General features: G+C 34.9%; 2 protein-coding genes across 2 annotated transcripts in view; both read left to right on the top strand.

Annotated features, from left to right (window-relative positions):
• The window catches only part of SFT2D2 (SFT2 domain containing 2), a gene marked incomplete in the record, with an annotated part of 10,286 nt that extends 4,952 nt beyond the window's left edge, over positions 1–5,334 (top strand). Inside the window, 4 exon segments of the mRNA XM_015816021.1 lie at positions 996–1,031; positions 1,123–1,181; positions 3,265–3,294; positions 3,667–5,334. Of these exon segments, the coding sequence (XP_015671507.1) occupies positions 996–1,031; positions 1,123–1,181; positions 3,265–3,294 (125 nt within the window).
• Positions 5,335–13,043: 7,709 nt separating this feature from the next.
• Positions 13,044–19,491, top strand: part of TBX19 (T-box 19) — a 20,022-nt gene continuing 13,574 nt past the window's right edge. The window contains exons 1-2 of the mRNA XM_015815852.1: positions 13,044–13,240; positions 19,012–19,276. Coding sequence (XP_015671338.1) covers positions 13,044–13,240; positions 19,012–19,276 — 462 coding nt within the window. The remainder of the gene's footprint in view (positions 13,241–19,011; positions 19,277–19,491) is intronic.

The following is a 19,491-nucleotide window of genomic DNA, read 5'->3' as shown; positions in this document are numbered from 1 at the left end:
TATGAAACCTCAAAATTTGATTACAAAACTTAGTCACTTCAAACTGAGCATAATTTTCTCCCCTTTCTGCCAATATAATCTGAATATCAATCTTTGTTGTATTTAACAATTGAAATAAGTCCAAGTAATTTTGTGTAAAATTAGTTTGCTTAATAGTTACCACATTTAGTCCCAGTATAAGTTCACAATTAAGTTGCTCTGGCTCTTGAAATTGTATATCTTGATATATGATCTCTTCTATCAGTATATTGCATAGGTATAATTCCTAATTAATTTAGAACTTAGAAAATACATATTTGCAAAAAAAGAAACTTAGATTTGGCCTGAACCAGAAATTTTTATGTTGTATGGGGATAAAAAGCAATTACTACTACTACTACTACTACTACTACTACTACTACTACTACTACTACTACTAATAATAATAATAATAATAATAATAATAATAATAATAATAATAATAATAATAATAAAGTTGGAAGGGACCTTGGAGGTCATCTAGTCCAACCCCCTGCTCAGGCAGGCAACCCTATACCAATTCAGACAAATGGCTGTCCAGTCTCTTCTTAAAAACTTCCAGTGTTGGAGCATTCACCGCTTATGGAGGCAGGTTGTTCCATTGGTTAATTGTTCTGTCGGGAAATTTCTCTTTAGTTCTAGGTTGCTTCTCTCTTTGGTTAGTTCCCATCCATTGCTTCTTGTCCTGCCTTCAGGTGCTTTGGGGAATAGCTTGACTCTCTCTTCTTTGTGGCAACTTCTGAGATATTGGAGCACTGCTATGATGTTCCCCCCTCGTCCTTCTCTTCATTAAACTTCATTAAATTACGAACACATCTGCTTTTTAATTATTTATTTCAAGATTAACTATTACTATTAAAGCAATCTTATACGCTTCCTTAAATAAATTAAATATATTTAGTCCAGTATTTTATTTCCAGCTATTTAATTAGATAGCATTTCTTATTCAAAGACTTTCTTTCTGTATTTTTTTTTAGCTATGCCTCATATTAACTCTGTGTGCAGCTTTCTGGGTAAGTAATCAAATTTACAATGTGACTGATATGTCTTGATAAAATTATTTGTAAATGTTGTTTAAGTTGTAATTTTTCTTTTTCTTTTCAGTGGCATAATAAAGGGCTTACTATCCTCTTTTGCATTTTACAATTCTTTGCCTTGGCATGGTATGTATCACCTCATTTTTCCTGTGTACATAGGTCTTTGGCAATAATTGGAAGTTCTTGTGCATTTAGGAACAAAAGCCTTTCTTGTATCTCCATAGACCTTGAATCCTTTTCACATACAGTATGCCATAATGAAAACAAGATATGTTTTCCTCATCCCCTAGGAATTTTGAAGGCATTGCCCTAAGCACCTGTTTTTATTGGATTTCACATGAGGAAACCATGCCCACATTTGCATATAGCAAAGGCAGTGATATGCAGGATTGCATGAACATTTTATCTCTTACCTGATGAGATTTGACTCATTCCACATTTGAACTCCTGGTTATTCCTGGCATATGAATCTTACTTCTAAAGTTTTATTAAAGAGTCAGTTTGGAGTAATATTTAAAGGCAGCAGGTTAGAAACTGGGAGATAGTCCAGCCTTAGGTACAAAACCAACTGGGCACCTAGGCCAATCCCTCTCTCTCTCACTCTTCACGATCCTAGGAAAAGGACACTTCCAAAATCTTGCAAACCCCCCCCCCCCACATGGATTAGTCCATAGTTTATTAATTTAAAATCTTCAATATATTTTCCAGTAAAACATATAGTTTGTGGGATTCAGAGCTGAACAGGGCCAAACTGAATAGTAAAGCAGGTTTCAAATGAATATATTAGCCATTTCCAAATTTTTCTTCCAATAGTGAAAAGGACAATAAGTTAGTTTAAGGTACTAAACTCGTTTGCGCCCTGGTTCTTTAAAAAAAATCTATTGTAATCTTTAAGTTACACTTGTTTAAAGTATGAGTTTTTCTTGTAAACAGGACTCAGAATTAAGCTTCTATCCTAAATGCTCCAAATATGATTAGTAGACTAATAGGATAAAAACAAATCAATATCAGCTAAAAGAGAAATCAGACTCCAACCGAAATATTATGAGAGTCAAATAATTTTTCAGTTATACTCATACTTTTTTTTAAAAAAAAATCACTTGAATACCAAAAAGATTTTCAATGATATCACTGAAAATCCAGATTAAAATTTCCTTTTTCATGTGAAGATGGTAATTTAGTTAAAGCAAACAGTCTGCTAATCCCATAAAAACTTTCTCAGTCGCTTATTAAGCTTCTTAAAATATTGAAGATGAATTGATATTGGATGTTATACACTTGCATATGCATGTATGAAAATCAATTTAGATGCATTGATTTTAACATTTTTATTTTCTGTAAAGTCACTAGGTTATGCAGCCATCCATACAAATATGCTCAAACATTTATAATGTTCAGCTCACCAAAGCAGTTTTTGCTAGAATTATTACTTGAAGGTATTTAAGAACATATGAACAATAAATCCATTCTTACGGATTTCTTAAAATAATTTGAATCTGAATGAAAACATATTACTTATTTGGTTGAATAACCTTCTAATTTAGCAATGTTGAACCAAGTATATAATAGCAATCTATGTTTAATTCCAGTCACATTGATACCCTAGATCTTTTTTGATTATCTAATAAAATAGGCCACTAGTTCCACTGTCAAATTTTATGTGAATGGAGATGAATTACTTTCTTGACATAGTTTCTCATTCTCACTAACTCCCTTCATCCAATATAATGAAAAATTCACATCATCTGTATAGAATAAAAATCTATAGGGAGACATAGTTGTGGGCATATAATACTTACATTTCTGTTTACATATCTTTCCACTTGCAGTGAAATATGATATTACAAATGTTCTGACAAAGTTCATTTTTTGAATGCAGATCATTTATCTTCTTGGTCAGCCATGGTCAAAGTGACACAGAGAAAGTTCTGTCGCCCTTATTCCCTGGAACTTCATTCCCCTGTCCCTGAGATTAGTCATTGCTACCCTAGAAGTCAGCCATATATAAATTGATTTTAAAATCAAAACAATGCTTAGTCTTAGTATATTCCAGCATGGCATAACTTGGTACACTGCAGTATATATCTGCTGCCCAGCATTTGCATTCTGTCATGTGTAATGTAGACTGTTAACAATGTTGGATTGTGAGGGGAAGGTGATTTTGTTTTTGTACTTGCTAATGAAGGAATTTGTGCTATTCCTTTTCTAGGTACAGCATTTCCTACATACCATTTGCAAGGTAATGTTGATTGCCCACATTTGTTCATGGAACAAACACATTTCTTCTGTAATTTGTACGGGTTGGAAAATCAAAATAACCTTAATGAAATGCTGTTNGTGGGTTCCAGTCTGAAGACATGTATCAGCAGCTGAATTGCAAACTAAAGAACAGATTGTTAGAAGGATGCAATTTTTTTTAAAGAGGAGTATGCATTACTGTTTATTCTCAAAAAGAATGCCTTCTGTTACTGCAGTTAATATATTCTATTACCAATAGTGCATTCCTGTTTGAAACTTTTTAGAAAAACCAGTTTTTTGCCTCTCATAAGATAAATCAGATAATTAATGGAGAAATTGCTTATAAAACTTTTGATTTGGCTACTTTTTGCAGGCTAAGTTGGCTATCTTTTTACATTGAGGACTACAACACCTGCATAACCAAATGATTCTTGAAACAGCACACACCTGCCTAAGAACAAAGCACTAAGGTGTTAAGTTAACGTGAATCAGAAGACAAAGCTACTATATATTCCCCTGAAGATAACACATTTTATGAAAATTTCAAGATAAATTATGTCTCGTCTTCACTTGCAAAACTAATACTTAATGTATGCTACAAAAATTTTTCTTCAGGTGATTTTATTTCAGAAGTAAAATGGATATTCTAATTGTGAAAGGGATCGGATGAGATTTTACTACCTTCTATCAACCAATTTTTATCAAAAAGTTCAAAGGACAGATTACATTTTGGAAAACATTAGCTAAGCATGCAGTGAATTTTTCTCCATAACATACTTTTACTTGCTATCAAAAGACCATTTCTAAATGTCTCCTTACCTTCTAAAAATCATGATTGCAAATTGTATGAGGGAAGTTACTGGAATTAATTTGTTGTCTAACAGGATAGCAAGTATAATTCTTTACTTTAAATTGTATGAATTAGTGTCTGTTTAGAAAGAGAATCAGTAATTGGAGAAAAATAGGAGTCATAACAATAGATAAGATGATTTCTGCAAGCATGTCTATTTATGGACTTTTACACATGTGGCCTTGAAATGAAATAAAATCTAGACTTCTGCCTTTATTGCTGACTTACATTTTGAAAAAAAAAAATCCTATCCTTGATGCCACTGTAGTGGCTCCCTTATTTTCATTTTCATTTTCATGTTGGTCAACTCTACATGTACAACTCATGTTGTACAACTCAAAAGTGTACCATAATCTAACTGGAGAAACAAACATCTTAGATTTTGAGTGCCTTCTTTTCTCATCTTGTCTTTTCTTTCAATATTTGTTTGGTTGCATAATTTATCACCGTGGTTCGTCATGAAAGAGGATCATATATTTCATGCTTTGATTTCCCCATAGGATAGTATACTGAGATTATTTATACTGCCAGATGCTAGCATATTGGCAGTTTTTGCCGCATTCCTTTTTTCTCCTTTATGCATTGGCATATTCCTTGGTTATCTCTCATAAGAAGTAAAATTAGTGTGTGTACATGTTAAGAATTATTTGAGAGTTTTTGCAGTTGTTTTATCTTGATGCTACGCTATGCTTATTTAAAAAAAAATCCAACAATTTTGCCTTTGGTGGAATTCATGAACTGTAAGCATTTATTGCCAAAAGAAAAATTATATACAATCTACGTTCATTATACCGCCTTTTCTGATTTCTTTCATCTTTTGAAAGAGACTAATACAGGATATAAGAGCACAGAAATTTCCCAGTAAGGAGTAGCCACATTAACTCTGATTTTGTACACAGTGGAACCAATGTTTGTATCTATCTAACTAGTTTAATATAGCTTCTTTGATAAATGTTGTTGGTTGTTTTATTCCAGAGATCTTGGAAAGTTAATTGTATTGTGCTGCTTACCAAAACCGAGCATATTTATAGATTTGTAAGCTTGATATTTGTAAAATAATTCATTTTATTTCAACTTTCATTATGAATGAAGCACAAAATTGTGTACACTGATTGTAAATGAATTCAGGCAAAACAATTCTAAGTAATGTATTAAAATTAGGTCTACAAGGCCTCAGTTTTAAGAAATGAACACATATGTTTCTTTCCTTCATCTGCTTTTTGTGGGAGCATTTAAATTATTACCTTACAATATAAAACTGTCCAGATCTGTATATTAAATTTTTTTGAATATCTTCTATAGATATTTAAGTATATACATTTAATATGTTTTTATAGTGAATCAGTGTGTAGTTATTAGTGATAGCGGTAACTGCAAACTCTCTCTTACAGTAGACGATTGTGGCACAAGGGGACTCCTGAAATACAAAAGTCAGAATTTCACTTGATAGTGCCTATTCCTGATGCATTAGTGCAGCATTGAAAAAGGTTGGGGACAATATTCTAAAAGATATAAGTCTCTTACTTGTTTCAGAGGTAAATAGTGGTGGAACAGGATAACTGTAAGCTTCATACATTCTGTATGGGTTTTTAGGGTCACTTGAATATAAAGTGGTGAGAAATTATTGTATAAACCTAAGGGATTTGGTGAAGCTTGCTTGATTCCCCCCCCTCCCCTGGGATTTCCTAACTATGTAAATTCATTCTTTTGAATACCAGCTGAGATCATCTTATCATTTTTCTTGTTAATATCTTCAGAGAATTGAGTTTAACGTAACATGTTTTGCTGCTACTGATGTGCAATGTGTCTTATGTATATTTATTTAGAATAACAGAAGGGTAGTAATAAAAATGCTGGGAAATGCAGACATCCACATTAAGGAATTCATAACTTTATATCAACTGCTGGATTGAATGCCACTAAGTCATACAGCTATCAATTTCTGCCTTTACATCTTGCTGCTTCATGTTAGCCTTCCCCAACATGATGGTGTGCAAGTTGAAACAAAATCCCCTAACTTTCTAATCAGCATGAAGTCTTCATGGAGTCACCAAATTGGGAAACGCTGCTTAAGATTGGTAGCAAATGAGAAACAAAACCCTTTAAGCCCTTTTGTACTATTTTGTACAATATGTATAAAAGTAGGAGGTTTATTGTGGGGAGAGACTAAGATAATTCTCACAAATTCTAGTTGCAATAATGTCCTTGCTTACAGAATGTGAACTTGCTAGGCCAATAGTAATGTCTTGTATTTTAAGACAAAGAAACACAAAATGCTCTATTTTGTCTCTTAAATTATTATGGTACATATCCAATAGTAACTAGTCCAATAGTAACTGAACCTTTAAATTCAATTTGAGTAACTTCCAATTTTTGGCACTGAATTCTTGTTAGGTATATTTTTAAATAGACTTAATGTAATATTAAAGGTATTGAACATCTTATAAGAATATTATATCTGAGTTATTGCTTTTCCCTGAAAAATAAAATGCTAAATCTGTATTAAGGGAGCAAGACACTACTGTCTTGCTCCCTTAATGGTTATATGGCCTACATTTTCAGTTACTTTTTCTCTGAGCCAATGTTCAGCCTTTATGATCTAGCGAACAAAGAATAAGAATAATTTTTGTAATTTTTCCCACCCCTTTATATTGTCAGTTTGTTAAAACACTTATCTTTGTGCATTATTACTGTACTCTTATGACAAACTCTACCTTAATTGCAAGTATGCTAGTTGCATGATCTAAAATATTTCCACCACTAAATATGAGTAACATGGTCTATTTGAGGCTGCATTGGAGGTAAAGTGCCTACCTCTGTAGCACGACCCAATCATGCTAGCAACGATTTCCATAATAATTAGAGTTGTACAAAATGTTCAAAAGGGATAATTTTGAAGAGTACACAGACTGCAGAGGAGTGCAAATGAATCACCCCTCTTCAAATTATTAAAACAGGTTTTGAAGTTCTGTCTTTAAGCTTTGCTCAAACTCTTTGGCTTGAAGCAGCCATATAAGGCTTGTGAAAGATACAGCTACTTTAATGACCCAAACCACTTCTAAAAAAAGTCATTCTTCTTTGTGTAACAGCAGAAATAATGCATCTCGGTTGAACGCTTTGCAGAACCCTCGTAATAAGCTATTGATTCTTTTGTTTGAAAAAACATTCCATTTTTATACACTGGCTTTTGTAACCCTTTCTGCGTGCTCGAAGTTTTGTTTTCCTTAGGAGAAAATATCTTTTGAAAGGAACTCTTTTTCAGTACTATATCTTCTGTAATAAAAATGTTTTCACAATGCATGTGTGTATTGTGTTTTTAATAAAGTCAACTCTGCTGAAAGGTTCAGAGTTGTGAAACTTGCTACTGAAGCCATATCTTCTGAGAACACATTGCTGTTGTCAATATGCTGTAATAGAGATTACAAACATTCTTTGAATTCAACTATTTTGAAGCTGAAACTTTGAATTTCTCTCTTGAATTTGAAGCTAGGAAGTGAAATTTTGTAGAATCTAGAAGCAAGGAAAAAGGTAAATAGTAAAACAAAAGAACAAAATTATTGGCATCACTGTACATGTTGGTGTTTTATTTAATAACATAGGATACAATCTTGCTATTGTGAAAATTGAGGTAAACAAATGTTTTAGAGTCTCTTGGAAATAAACTCGATATATTTTATAAACATTCTTATTTTGTCTCTAGAGAAAAGAGAAACTTGTCAAAAATTCTGCTTATTGATTACATGTGTTTACCAGATCAGCTCCAGCCTCATGTTGGTTTTCATGTTTATGAGTTGGAATGTGAATAGTTGAAATTATCCTGAAATTCCTGGTTCATAAAGATGATTATGTAGGAAAATAGATCTATTAAACTGTCTGGATTTTGATTATATTAAAAAAATATGTACAAGTATAATAGATATTGATACGGTGTTAACGCTTTAGTTAAAACCTTTTCAAAATAAAACTTCATAGTTTAACAATATTTCAAATCAACTTTACTAGTTTTGGTCACATAAAATAAATACAGATGAAGGAATTAAATGGTGAATTAAACTGAAATCTAAGTTGTTGCTATATAAAATTGAACTGAAAATAATTGGACAATAGTTGTTGGTTATAATGCAAATTTGTCAGTAAAGAGTAATGTTTCTGTGAAGATAATTTAATTTCTACATAATATTTAATGCTTAATACAGATATGTGTTAACTACCAGTAACAATCTTTAAAAACTTGTGACCTATATTTAAAATGTGTGGCTTTTAAAAATGTTTTGAAATATTTAACCTGAAGCTCTTTCAGCTCTGCTTCTATATAATTAATACTCCATGCAAGAGCCAATTTGGCATAATGGTTAAGGCATCAGAGTAGACACTGGAAGACTGTGAGTTCTAGTCCTGTCTTTGACATGAAACCAACTGAGTGACCTTGGGCTCCTCACTTTCTATCAGTCCTAGGAAGGAGGCAATGGCAAACCACTTCTAAAAAAACTTGCCAAAAAACTGAAGAGACTTTTCCAGGCAGACTTTGAGAATTGGAGATAATTGAAAGGAAGAAAAGAAATGAATATGCTCTAAACAAATAGGTCTCTTAATAGTTTACACTTTGAATACAAAAATTCCACTTTTGATGTTCACAGGTTCAGTTCATTCTAGGTAAAAGTGAATCAGGTTTATATGAAATGCTGAAGAATCAAACCTAACCTCTGGGGCTTTTATAAATATGTAATTTATTTATTTTTCCCAAGCACACAGAAGTGATTTGCCACTGCCTTATTCTGGGGTGCTTTTCAATTTTCTAGTATAGTCTGGAGCAAGCATGTCAAACTCGTGACGTCATGTGACGTCGCACAACATATCGGGACTTTTTCCCCATTGCCGGCAATGGGGTGGGCGCGGTTTCGGCGTGACGTATCCAGCCTGGGGGCCAGCAGTTTGACATGCCTGGTCTGGAGCATTGATATTCTCTGCTGTTTTGTTAAGTGCTAACAAAGTTTATTCTGCTTACCAATCTGGTTGCAGCAGTGCTCTGTAACTTATCTATATAAATAAAAATGTAAATGTTCGTTTGTTCAAAATCTTAAATCTCCAAAAGTTCTTCACCGATTGCTTTGAAATTTTGACACAACGTTGCATTCGAATACGCGCGTGTTTTTATATACCTACTATTATATAGATGTCACACCTGTGACACCAACGTGCACTTTCTCTTTTCTTTCTTTTCCATTTAACCAGACTGAGCCACAGCAACGCGTGGCCGGGTACAGCTAGTTATTATAATAAGATGAGAATGCAACAAGCGTGTACCTAGGATATATCCTATCTTAGTCATCCAAATTATGGGTCTAATAAGATGTAAGCAGAGATCTAATTTGAGAGGATTTTCCCCTATTAGATTTGTTCAACTGTTTGTCATTCATATAGTTAGAACACAAACTTGATATATGGAGTTTTATAAGTAGATTGAGGCAGAGAAACATTTGAGGAAATGTTTTTTGCTTGCTTCAGCAGAAACAAGAAATAATCAACAAATCAATCTGAAACTCTTTGAAGCTAACAGCTGTTTACATACTGTATAGCAGGGGAAAAAAGATATGTTTCCTCTTTAACTGATATTTAATAGCTGTACTTTCCTACAGACTTTTCTACTGACTATAATAATATAATAGAAAATTCTTGGTCAAATGAAATCCATGAGAAGCTAACTCATTCTTTCCATCTCCTGTCCCATTTGAATGGACTCTCTTTCCTGAACATTCAGTTCCAGAAGCTAGGGAAACTAAATATCTATCTAGCCATGACATCCAATGCCGAGTCATAATTACAAAGGACAAAAAGACAGCAGGTTTTCTGCTGTTCTTTAATCAAGGTTTGACACCATCAGTAATTATTGGACTTGAAGTGATTTAGAAAAGATTAGTCTTTTCATTACTTTAGCAGACATATTCAGAAAAAGGGGCAATTAACTTCTGGTGGCCGAGATTCACAGACAGCAGGGCTTATGTACTGCAATAATGTATAGGTAAATACTTGTTAACAGCATATAGAAAATTCTATTTTCATAAATTTCAGAGAAGCTGACAGAGTCTGGATGAACCATCAATCCACTCATTTGTATAAAATCTGGAAAGTTTTGAGTCTTGCCAAATACTTACTTTCATTCATTCTGTTGTTAAGGAATACTTTATCCACTGAGCTCTAGAAATTAAAAGCTATTAGGTATCATGCCGATAAGCCTAATTTAAGACATCCCATTAATAATGACAGATGTTCCAGAGTCCAACCATTGGCAGCATCTTCCCAGCTTTGCTGATTTCAAGAAGCTTAGCAGGATTACAACTGATTAGTACTTGGATGGTAAAACCATCAGGAACATGAGGTCGGTAGGCTTGATCAGGAAGTTGAGGAAGCATCTTGGAAGAAGACTGTAGAACACTATTTCCACATTGTTCCAAGACACCTACGTCATTATAGCATCACTATTGTGAGTAGTCTATTGCTATTCTTGGGAAAATTTATTTCTAGATAGGTTCAGTAAATATTGATTCTAAATTTACCCTCCACAAAACTTATGAAGAAGCAGTGAATCCAGTTAGTAGTAACAATATTTGATGCCTCGTCAGAAAACAGTTATCCTACCCATTAAAATAATAATACGTAGGCTCTCAGTATTTTTGGCTTAGTTTGAGGTATAATGATCAGAGCATTGTTAGGTGCTGCTACTTATTTATCAACCAAATTATTTCTCTTACATGGAGAACATGATTTCCATACAACACCTTGTGAGCATTGGCTAAAGTTTTAGGAACAGAAACAGTTTCTATGAGGTAGATAAAAACAGCATTCAGTCTATGAACCAAAGGTTCTTAATCCTACAGATTTGTCAATTCCTTTTCCTTAACACCTGTTCATTTGAAGTAGTTTATCATATTCACCTCCTAGATTAGATTCATATATTTCACACTCTTGCTATTATAGCAAGCAGCCAGAAGCAGGATATTTAGTTAATGCCCTTCTGTACAGATATTCAATAGAAGAAATCCATGTAGCTCAAAGTTGAACTGTGTAGTCTATCAGGTACAAAAGACCAGGTCCACATGTGAAGGTCCAGTTAAACTGATTTATTACTAAACAGCCTATGCATAGGAATTTCTTAACCAACAATTAATACTTGCTTGGCGTAAAATAGGAGTCCACAGTATCCAAAGGAGTTGGACTTAGTCCACTTATGGCTACATAGGGATTCTAGGCTGATGCCTCCTTTTACTCTACCCTCACATGTTGCCAATCTTACAGAGTCCTTGGTGCTTTCTGAACATTTGCTTGCAGATGTTTCATCATCTGATTAAGTAACACCATCAATTCTAATGAATGTGAGATTTGCTCTCTGTTTATACAGAGTCACTGTATTAGTGAGATGAGCAGCCTAGTAATTTAATAAATAAATAATATAGAAAGCACTTGCCCTGCCAGCATTGGGGAGTGTGGATTCTCCTTGACCAAGAAGAAACTCACTAGCTTTGATGATGTTACCCAATCAAGTTATGAAATGTCTGCAGGCAAACAACCAAGTTTCTTGGCTTCTTCTTGGACCAAGAGAACCATACCCCCAGCAACATGGCAAAGCATGATACTGCATGCAAAAAGGGAGCAAATCCTGCACTCACTAGCTTTGATGATGTTACCCAATCAAGTTATGAAATGTCTGCAGGCAAACAACCAAGTTCAGAGAGCACCCAGGATTCCACAGTCTACAGTTATTCAGTGGTCAATATTCAGTGGTAGATAGCCTACTAGCAGATAGTAAATAATTATCAATTTTGAACGATGGCGTGAACAAGAAACATTAGAATAATTTTGAAAAAACAAATCATCCCTTCTTCATCCACTTCATTTTGATATTGGAGCCTCAGTGCCTATGAGCAGTTTCTTTTGCTCTCACTATGATATTTTTCTTCTGATATAACTTTAACACTGTTAGCAACCCAGAATCTCTTGGTGAGTGGCAGCTGTATATACTGAATAAGTAAAAGAATAAATTTGTGAAAACTTAAATTTCTCACCATTTTAGGTGGGAAATAAATGAAAACTGCAGTGTAAATCAATAAAAAGGATTTTACATTTTTAAAAAACATAGGAACAATTCCTGCTAACCCAGAAAAAACAATATTATGATCTATTATATGGCAATGCCCTATATGCTTTGCACCAAATACTGTCCATAGTATCGCTTACATTTCCCAAAGTACATAAATTAGTCATTGCTGTCCTAGAATTTGGGAATCTAGCCTGCAAATAGGAAGCTCATATGAATTGTTTCCCGGTGTATAAGTATAGTTTGATGAGAAACAGAAGTTTTTTTGTTGACAATGATATAATGAAACACAAGGAAATACACTTGCCTCAAGAAAGGCTAATATTGTATATCGCACAGTTCGCTTTTCAGTGTCATTTGTATCTCCCTTTTCAGTTTGATTTTGCAAATCTGCACAGATTTGCTTTCCATTCATCGTTTCATTTGAGACATTAAATCATTTTCATTAATGGAAATATAGTTCTTGAGCAGAATAATTAGACCCTCCTCAGAAAGATAAAAGCTTAGCAAATTGAATGGAAGATTCGTCTTCAGAAGCAGCCAATTGCCTAATCAGACTGCCTCCCACCTGACAGTTGGTAATTAAGACATGGTTGTGTGTTCATGTTAAAACCTTAACATGCAGGTGTCATCATCGTGTTGGGATGTAGTGGAGGAAAGAACAAGTCTGGCAAAAGGCTGAGGTGAGCACTTTTGTTCCATTGTGGCTAATTAATTAGTTTGGGCTTAGGTTCAGAGGGGATTGTGAAGGCTTCCCTCTTTCGTTTTTTTTAAAATAACCTGAGAAGTTTCTGACATTAGAGTCACCATGACTGATTTGGGCTGCAAGAAACACAGTGATTGCACCATCTCCAGGCTGCTCAATGTGGTGGAAAATGAACTCCTGGCTGGCAGAGACAAAGGGGACCCTACTGAGAAACAACTCCAGGTTATCTTGGAAGATTCTGCTCTGTGGCAGAGGTTCAGAGAAGTTACAAATGAGATGATTGTCACCAAGAATGGCAGGTGAGTGTTAACCTTCTCTTTTGCTACAATGAATGGTGAAGTGAACTCACTACATAGTACAGCAACTGTGACTGATTTGCAGTTCATTGGAGATGTTCTCCTTGAGAGGATCTGTAGAAATAAGTAAAAACTGCACGAGAACAGGGTTATAGTCTCACCATAATTCCACTTCTTTCAAGTGAACCTGGATAGTTTGCTGGCGGACTGCATCCTGAATATATTTATATATTTGTGTATAAATGTGAGCCATTTTGGATATTAAGTGGTTGTTGAGAGATGCTATTATTGACAGCTTAGAAGCAAGTGAAATATCTTCACCTTTATGTGTATCCAATGGATGTTGATGTAGCATATTTTCCTATGCAAGTATCTTAATAAAAGAAGCAAGGCTTTAGCTTTTTCTGAACCAAATGTTCAAGTTCTTTTCTGAAAGATTGTGTCTTATGAGAGGATGCCATTGGACATCACAAATTTCCTGTACTTATCACCTTGTAAGAGATTAGTGTTGTGTATGGTAAATACATATTTGCTCTTAAGAAGACTTCAAGCATTATAAACTTCAAAATGCAAAACCAACATAAATATATAAATGACATAATATAAACCAATTAAAATGATTTTACCCATCACAAATGCAGATCATGAAAAGCTCTGATTAGTTTATAATGGGTTCTTACAATATTTATATACGATAAAGTGGTTGTGCATGGTTTGTCTGAGCACACTTAACATTGTGTTCTGTTGGGCTGTTTGCAAGCCATTTCTGCTGGAAGACCTTTCACTCTTGATTGGCTTTTTTTTCTAACCCTATCTTCCCCATTACTTGTTCCATCACTTTTCTTTCTTTAGAAAAACTCTTTGGAGTGAAAATATGGAACTATATCACAATCCATTTTGTACATTTTTTCCAATAGTGACTTAAAACACAACAGAGTCAACCATTTATGACATAATTCAATGCCAGTGCTCATTACTGTCATGCTGGCATCAGAATGAATGTATGTGACTAGAAGATGCTATAAGTCATTAGTGAGAAAATGCTAGATAGTGCTAGGAGCTCCCATCTGAAAGAATCCGTGAACTATGCTTTTCTAGTAGTTACAATAAGATAGAACACATTATCTACAGATCTCAGTTTTAGTAGTTAGTATCACATGTAGGCCAAATGTATTCAACATGTATCATAATGGAGAAAATCTATGTACATGATCGGTAGAAGTTGGTGGCTTAATGGCACATAATCCATAAACCAATTCAATTTGTATATTTTTTATTATGTAAACAGTAAGCCCAGCAGCCTGTATAGCTTCAGGAATAATGGCACAGGAAAAAAAAACTTATTTTTTTCTAGTCACAGCTAAAGGAAAAAACTCTCCTGTGATGTGTAATCATAGACAGTATGAAACTGGAAATAGTTTTCTGTTTTGCCTCTCTCATTGGTTCTCAGTGATCATCTTTCTTCAACAGATATAAATACTAAATCACCAAATTCAGTGCTGTCTTTGATTCCTTAGTTTACCAATTCCCAAGTCAATTTTTTTCCCTGTTGATTGTCACATTTTCTCAGAGGATCTATTGTAGTCTTTATGTTGGCAGATGGAGACAGGGCTATACACAAATGGGAACTCATGTAAAAAAAATCCTGTGACAATATACTACAAGATCGATCATATAGTAAAGGGCTATATTTTTATATTGTCTCATTTTAAGAGGAAAATTGAGTAGAATGTGTTATATATCTGAAAAAATGCTAAAACAATTATGCAAAGGATGCCTAAGAATAATGTGTACTTGTGTGGGAGACCTAAGAATTTCTTTAAGTTGCTAAATTGTAACTTGTTGTATTTTCATTATATAAAATTCTGGCTGGGTTTGGTAACAGTTGCATTTCAGCAAAATCAAGCATTCAACTTCCGAAGTACAGGATTAAACATTAATACAAATTATAAAGTGAAAATTCATTCAGATTTTCCCCTCAGATGATAAATCTCTTTTTCTAAGAACAATTCAGTTGACTAAAGAGTTATGAAATATTATGCCTGAGCAATATTGAGAATATAATTGATAAAAAGAAGAGGGGGTCTCAAGCAGTACAAAAGTCATGTACTTTCACTTCAAAGCCCTGTTTCATAGCCCATGGATATGAAATTTGGTAGCTTTAATTTGGCTTGTTCTATTGCTCAATGGTTTCTTTCTCTAACTTTACTTCTTTTCAGATTCACCACTATTGCTTTTGCTAACTTGGCTCATTGGCAAAAAAGAAGGCAAAGATGAGCTTACGAATACTAAGTTAATCCATGTATAGTAGCAAAAGTCATCACAATGTTTTCCCAAGAATTATAAAGAATGATGTTGAAATAGGTTGCATTTTTACATCAAGATTTAATACATAAATGGAGTTTTAATTCAGCCAGTATATAAAATACATCTGGGTTCAACCAAGCTTTCCCAAGAATATTATACAGAGCTGTGGTGGTGCAGTGATTACCGACTGCCAGAAGTTCGGCAGTTTGAGTCTCATCAGCTCAAGGTTGACTCAGCCTTCCATCTTTCTGAGATCGGTAAAATAAAGACCCAGATTCCTGGGGGTAATATGCTGACTCTGTAAACTGCTTAGAGAGGGTTGTAAAACACTGTGAAGTGGTATATAAGTCTAAGTGCTATTGCTTTTTAATAAAAACATCCAGCAATAGCACTTAGACTTATATACCACTTCACAGTGTTTTACAGCCCTTTCTAAGTGGACTGTAAGTGGGCTCAAACTCTTTCTTGGTTTCGTTTGATTTGGTTGAGTTGGGTTGGATTACTATTGCTTTTTAATAATATTTACATCTAGACAGCCTTTCCCAACTTGGAGCTCTTTAGAAGTGCTAGGCTACAATGTCAACCATCTCTGACTAATATGGAAGATTTAATCTCAAGATAGCACAAGGCTATGAAAAAATGCCTAAAAGATCTCAAATCTTCTGAGACCGAGTACTTTTTATTTTATTCCTTAGAGGTATATCACATTTTTCCTCTGCAAACAAAAGGCAACATACATAGCCCTCTTCAAAAAATTTTCCCCAAATAACAATTCTGTGCAATATATTGCTTTAGGAAATACAGCAGGACCCAAAATAGCCAGTGAGTTTTCGTGACTCATGATGGACTTGAATCTGGATCTTCCTCATCCTCATCCCAAATCTGTTCCCAAGTATTATTTTAAGTGTTTTAGTTGGAGTAAAAAGAGAAAATACAAATCCTCTAAGTAAGTATATATATATATATAAAACAAACTAAACTTGTTCAGAAATATTTCTAGATTTTTCTCAAACTTTTAGTGAATAATGGAGCACCAAACAATGCAAAACAATCCATTTGAATATTACTAGTACAGGATAATTAAAAGGGAATTGGCAGTGGCCATATTTATCTTGCCTCTTTCTTCTCCATACTAATCAGTTTCAAGGCATAGACTTTTCTTTCATAAGCTGGAGCCAGGAAGCATGGCCCTATCTTTTTCTCTTTTTCTCATTGACTATCTAAAAAGGTCGTCCTATTTAGATAGGATGTCTTATTCTATATTGTGATATCCTATATTGTGATACAGCAAGTAATGCCAAACGGAACTGATTTTTATCTCTATTTTTAGGTAAAACACATATTAGTGATACAATGAAAAAGAAAATCATTTTGTAAATTATGTAAATAAAAGGATAATAAACAAGATCAAAATGTAATAAGTTGGGCAGGACTCTCAACCATGGGAGAAAGAGGAAGAGAAGAAGAAAGAGGAGAAGGAAAAGAAGAAGTCCTCCAGACATTAAGAGGTGAAGGGAAGGAAAGCAAGCTGTGTAATTGGAAATGTAGTTGCAAAAATGGAAAGCTGAAATAAGTTGAGATCAACAATAGTTGGACTAGGTCTTGAAAAATGGTCCACATATACAATAAACACAAATAATATGAAAAATATAATTCTTTACTCCTCCAATGCTGTTTCATTACAACTCTCACCATGGTTAATTTCAACTAATAATAATAATAGTAATAATAATAATAATAATAATAATAATAATAATAATAATAATAATAATAATAATAGTAGTAGTAGTAGTAGTAGTAGTAGTAGTAGTAGTAGTAGTAGTAGTAGTAGTAGTAAAATTGGAAGGGACCTTGGAGGTCATCTAGTCCAACCCCCTGCTCAGGCAGGAAACCCTATACCATTTCGGACAAATGGCTGTCCAGTCTCTTCTTAAAAACTTCCAGTGTTGGAGCATTCACCGCTTCTGGAGGCAGGTTGTTCCACTGGTTAATTGTTCTAACTGTCAGGAAGTTTCTTCTTAGTTCTAGGTTGCTTCTCTCCTTGATTAGTTTCCACCCGTTGCTTCTTTCCTGCCTTCAGGCACCTTGGAAAATAGCTTGACTCCCTCTTCTTTGTGGCAGCCCCTGAGATATTGGAACACTGCTATCATGTCCCCCCCCTCGTCCTTCTCTTTGTTAAACTAGATATACCCAATTCTAGCAACCGTTCCTTATATGTTTTAGCCTCCGGTCCCCTGATCATCTTTGTTGCTCTTCTCTGTACTCTTTCTAGAGTCTCAGCATCTTTTTTACATTGTGGTGACCAAAACTGGATGCAGTATTCCAAGTGTGGCCTTACCAAGGCATTGTAAAGTGGTATTAACACTTCACGTGATCTTGATTCTATCCCTCTGTTAATGCAGCCTAGCACTGTGTTGGCTTTTTTGGCAGCTGCAGCACACTGCTGGCTCATATTTAAGTGATTGTACACTAGGACTCCGAGGTCACAAGGTTCCCATGAGCAGAATATAAACAAATAAATGCATGTACTTCTTTCTTTTCCAAAATGTTAACATCTCCAATTAAATATTCTGAATACGGTTAAAATTGTCCTCTCTTCCTGCCTTCCAGAAAGTGCTGTTTGGGACAGCTATGAAAAGTTTGTTCCCATCCTCCCTGAAATTTCGGTGGTTTAATATTGGTTCTCCTCTTTCTCCATTGGCAAACAGATTGAAAAAATATAAATGTACCCAAAACAGCCAGCTTTTAGAACAGTGGTTCTCAACCTATGGGTCGCAACCCCATTTGGGATCAATCGACCATTTCACGGGGGTCGCCAAGCAAGGCTGTCTGCCAATTTTTTCCCCTTTTTCGGCGGGTGCCTTACATCCCTTGAGCTGGGCCAGCTGGTGGTCGGCCTGTTCCGTCTCTGCCGCTTGCCAGCTATGCCTCGGCCGGCGCAGGGGGCGGAACCACGCATGCACGGCGCTCCTGGGCAGGGAAAGTCCTCGACTTACGACCGGTTGGATAGTCCTTGACTTACGACCGGTTTAGTCCTCGACTTACGACCGGTTTAATCCTTGACTTACGACTGGTTTAGTCCTCGACTTACGACCGGTTGGGGGTCGCGGCATTAAAAAGGTTGAGAACCACTGCTTTAGAACAATTATCATTATGTAGCATATCCTTCAATGTAGTTTTTGTTGGAGAGACTGTTGAATAATGAGCCAAATATTTGTGATGTCTAGGTTCCCTAGTCAATTGTTTTAGGAACAGAACATGCTGTCTTGATTGCAAGACCTCATACTTAGCACCATCCACACAAAACAGAAGAGGAATGAGTGTTAGCTGCCTCTCTTAGTGAAAAGATTTTGTGTCATTAATATCATTGACTCATTAATATGTTAATTTAGAAAACAAGCAATTAAAACAAATTATTCCCTAAATATAAAAATACTTAATTTCTCATATAATTGTTTCTCATACAGGCGGATGTTTCCAGTTTTAAAGATCAGTGTTTCAGGGTTGGATCCAAATGCTATGTATTCTTTTCTGCTGGATTTTGCTCCAACTGATAGCCACCGCTGGAAGTACGTGAATGGAGAATGGGTTCCTGCTGGAAAGCCAGAGCCATCCAACCACAGCTGTGTCTATATCCATCCGGACTCACCCAACTTTGGAGCACACTGGATGAAGGCCACAGTATCTTTTAGCAAAGTGAAACTTACCAATAAGCTAAATGGCAATGGGCAGGTATGGCACCATGGGTTTTTTTTTGTAAGCCTCTTGGCTTCCGTCATTGGCTTCTACCAATTGAGAATGATCAAGGGTGCATTTATGCAATTAGAAGGGCCCTTAGAGGCCTCTTCACCCACAGATGCCAATTATTCCATCGAGTCCAAATGTAAACAGGAATAAACAGGCTTTAATTGGAGCTTTCAGATTTTAATGGACTCCTTGATGTCAAG

Source organism: Protobothrops mucrosquamatus, unplaced genomic scaffold (genome assembly GCF_001527695.2).
Source record: "Protobothrops mucrosquamatus isolate PMUCROS unplaced genomic scaffold, P.Mucros_1.0 scaffold_107, whole genome shotgun sequence".
NCBI classification, from domain to species: Eukaryota; Metazoa; Chordata; class Lepidosauria; order Squamata; family Viperidae; genus Protobothrops; species Protobothrops mucrosquamatus.
This window is presented reverse-complemented; position numbering and strand designations above follow the sequence as displayed.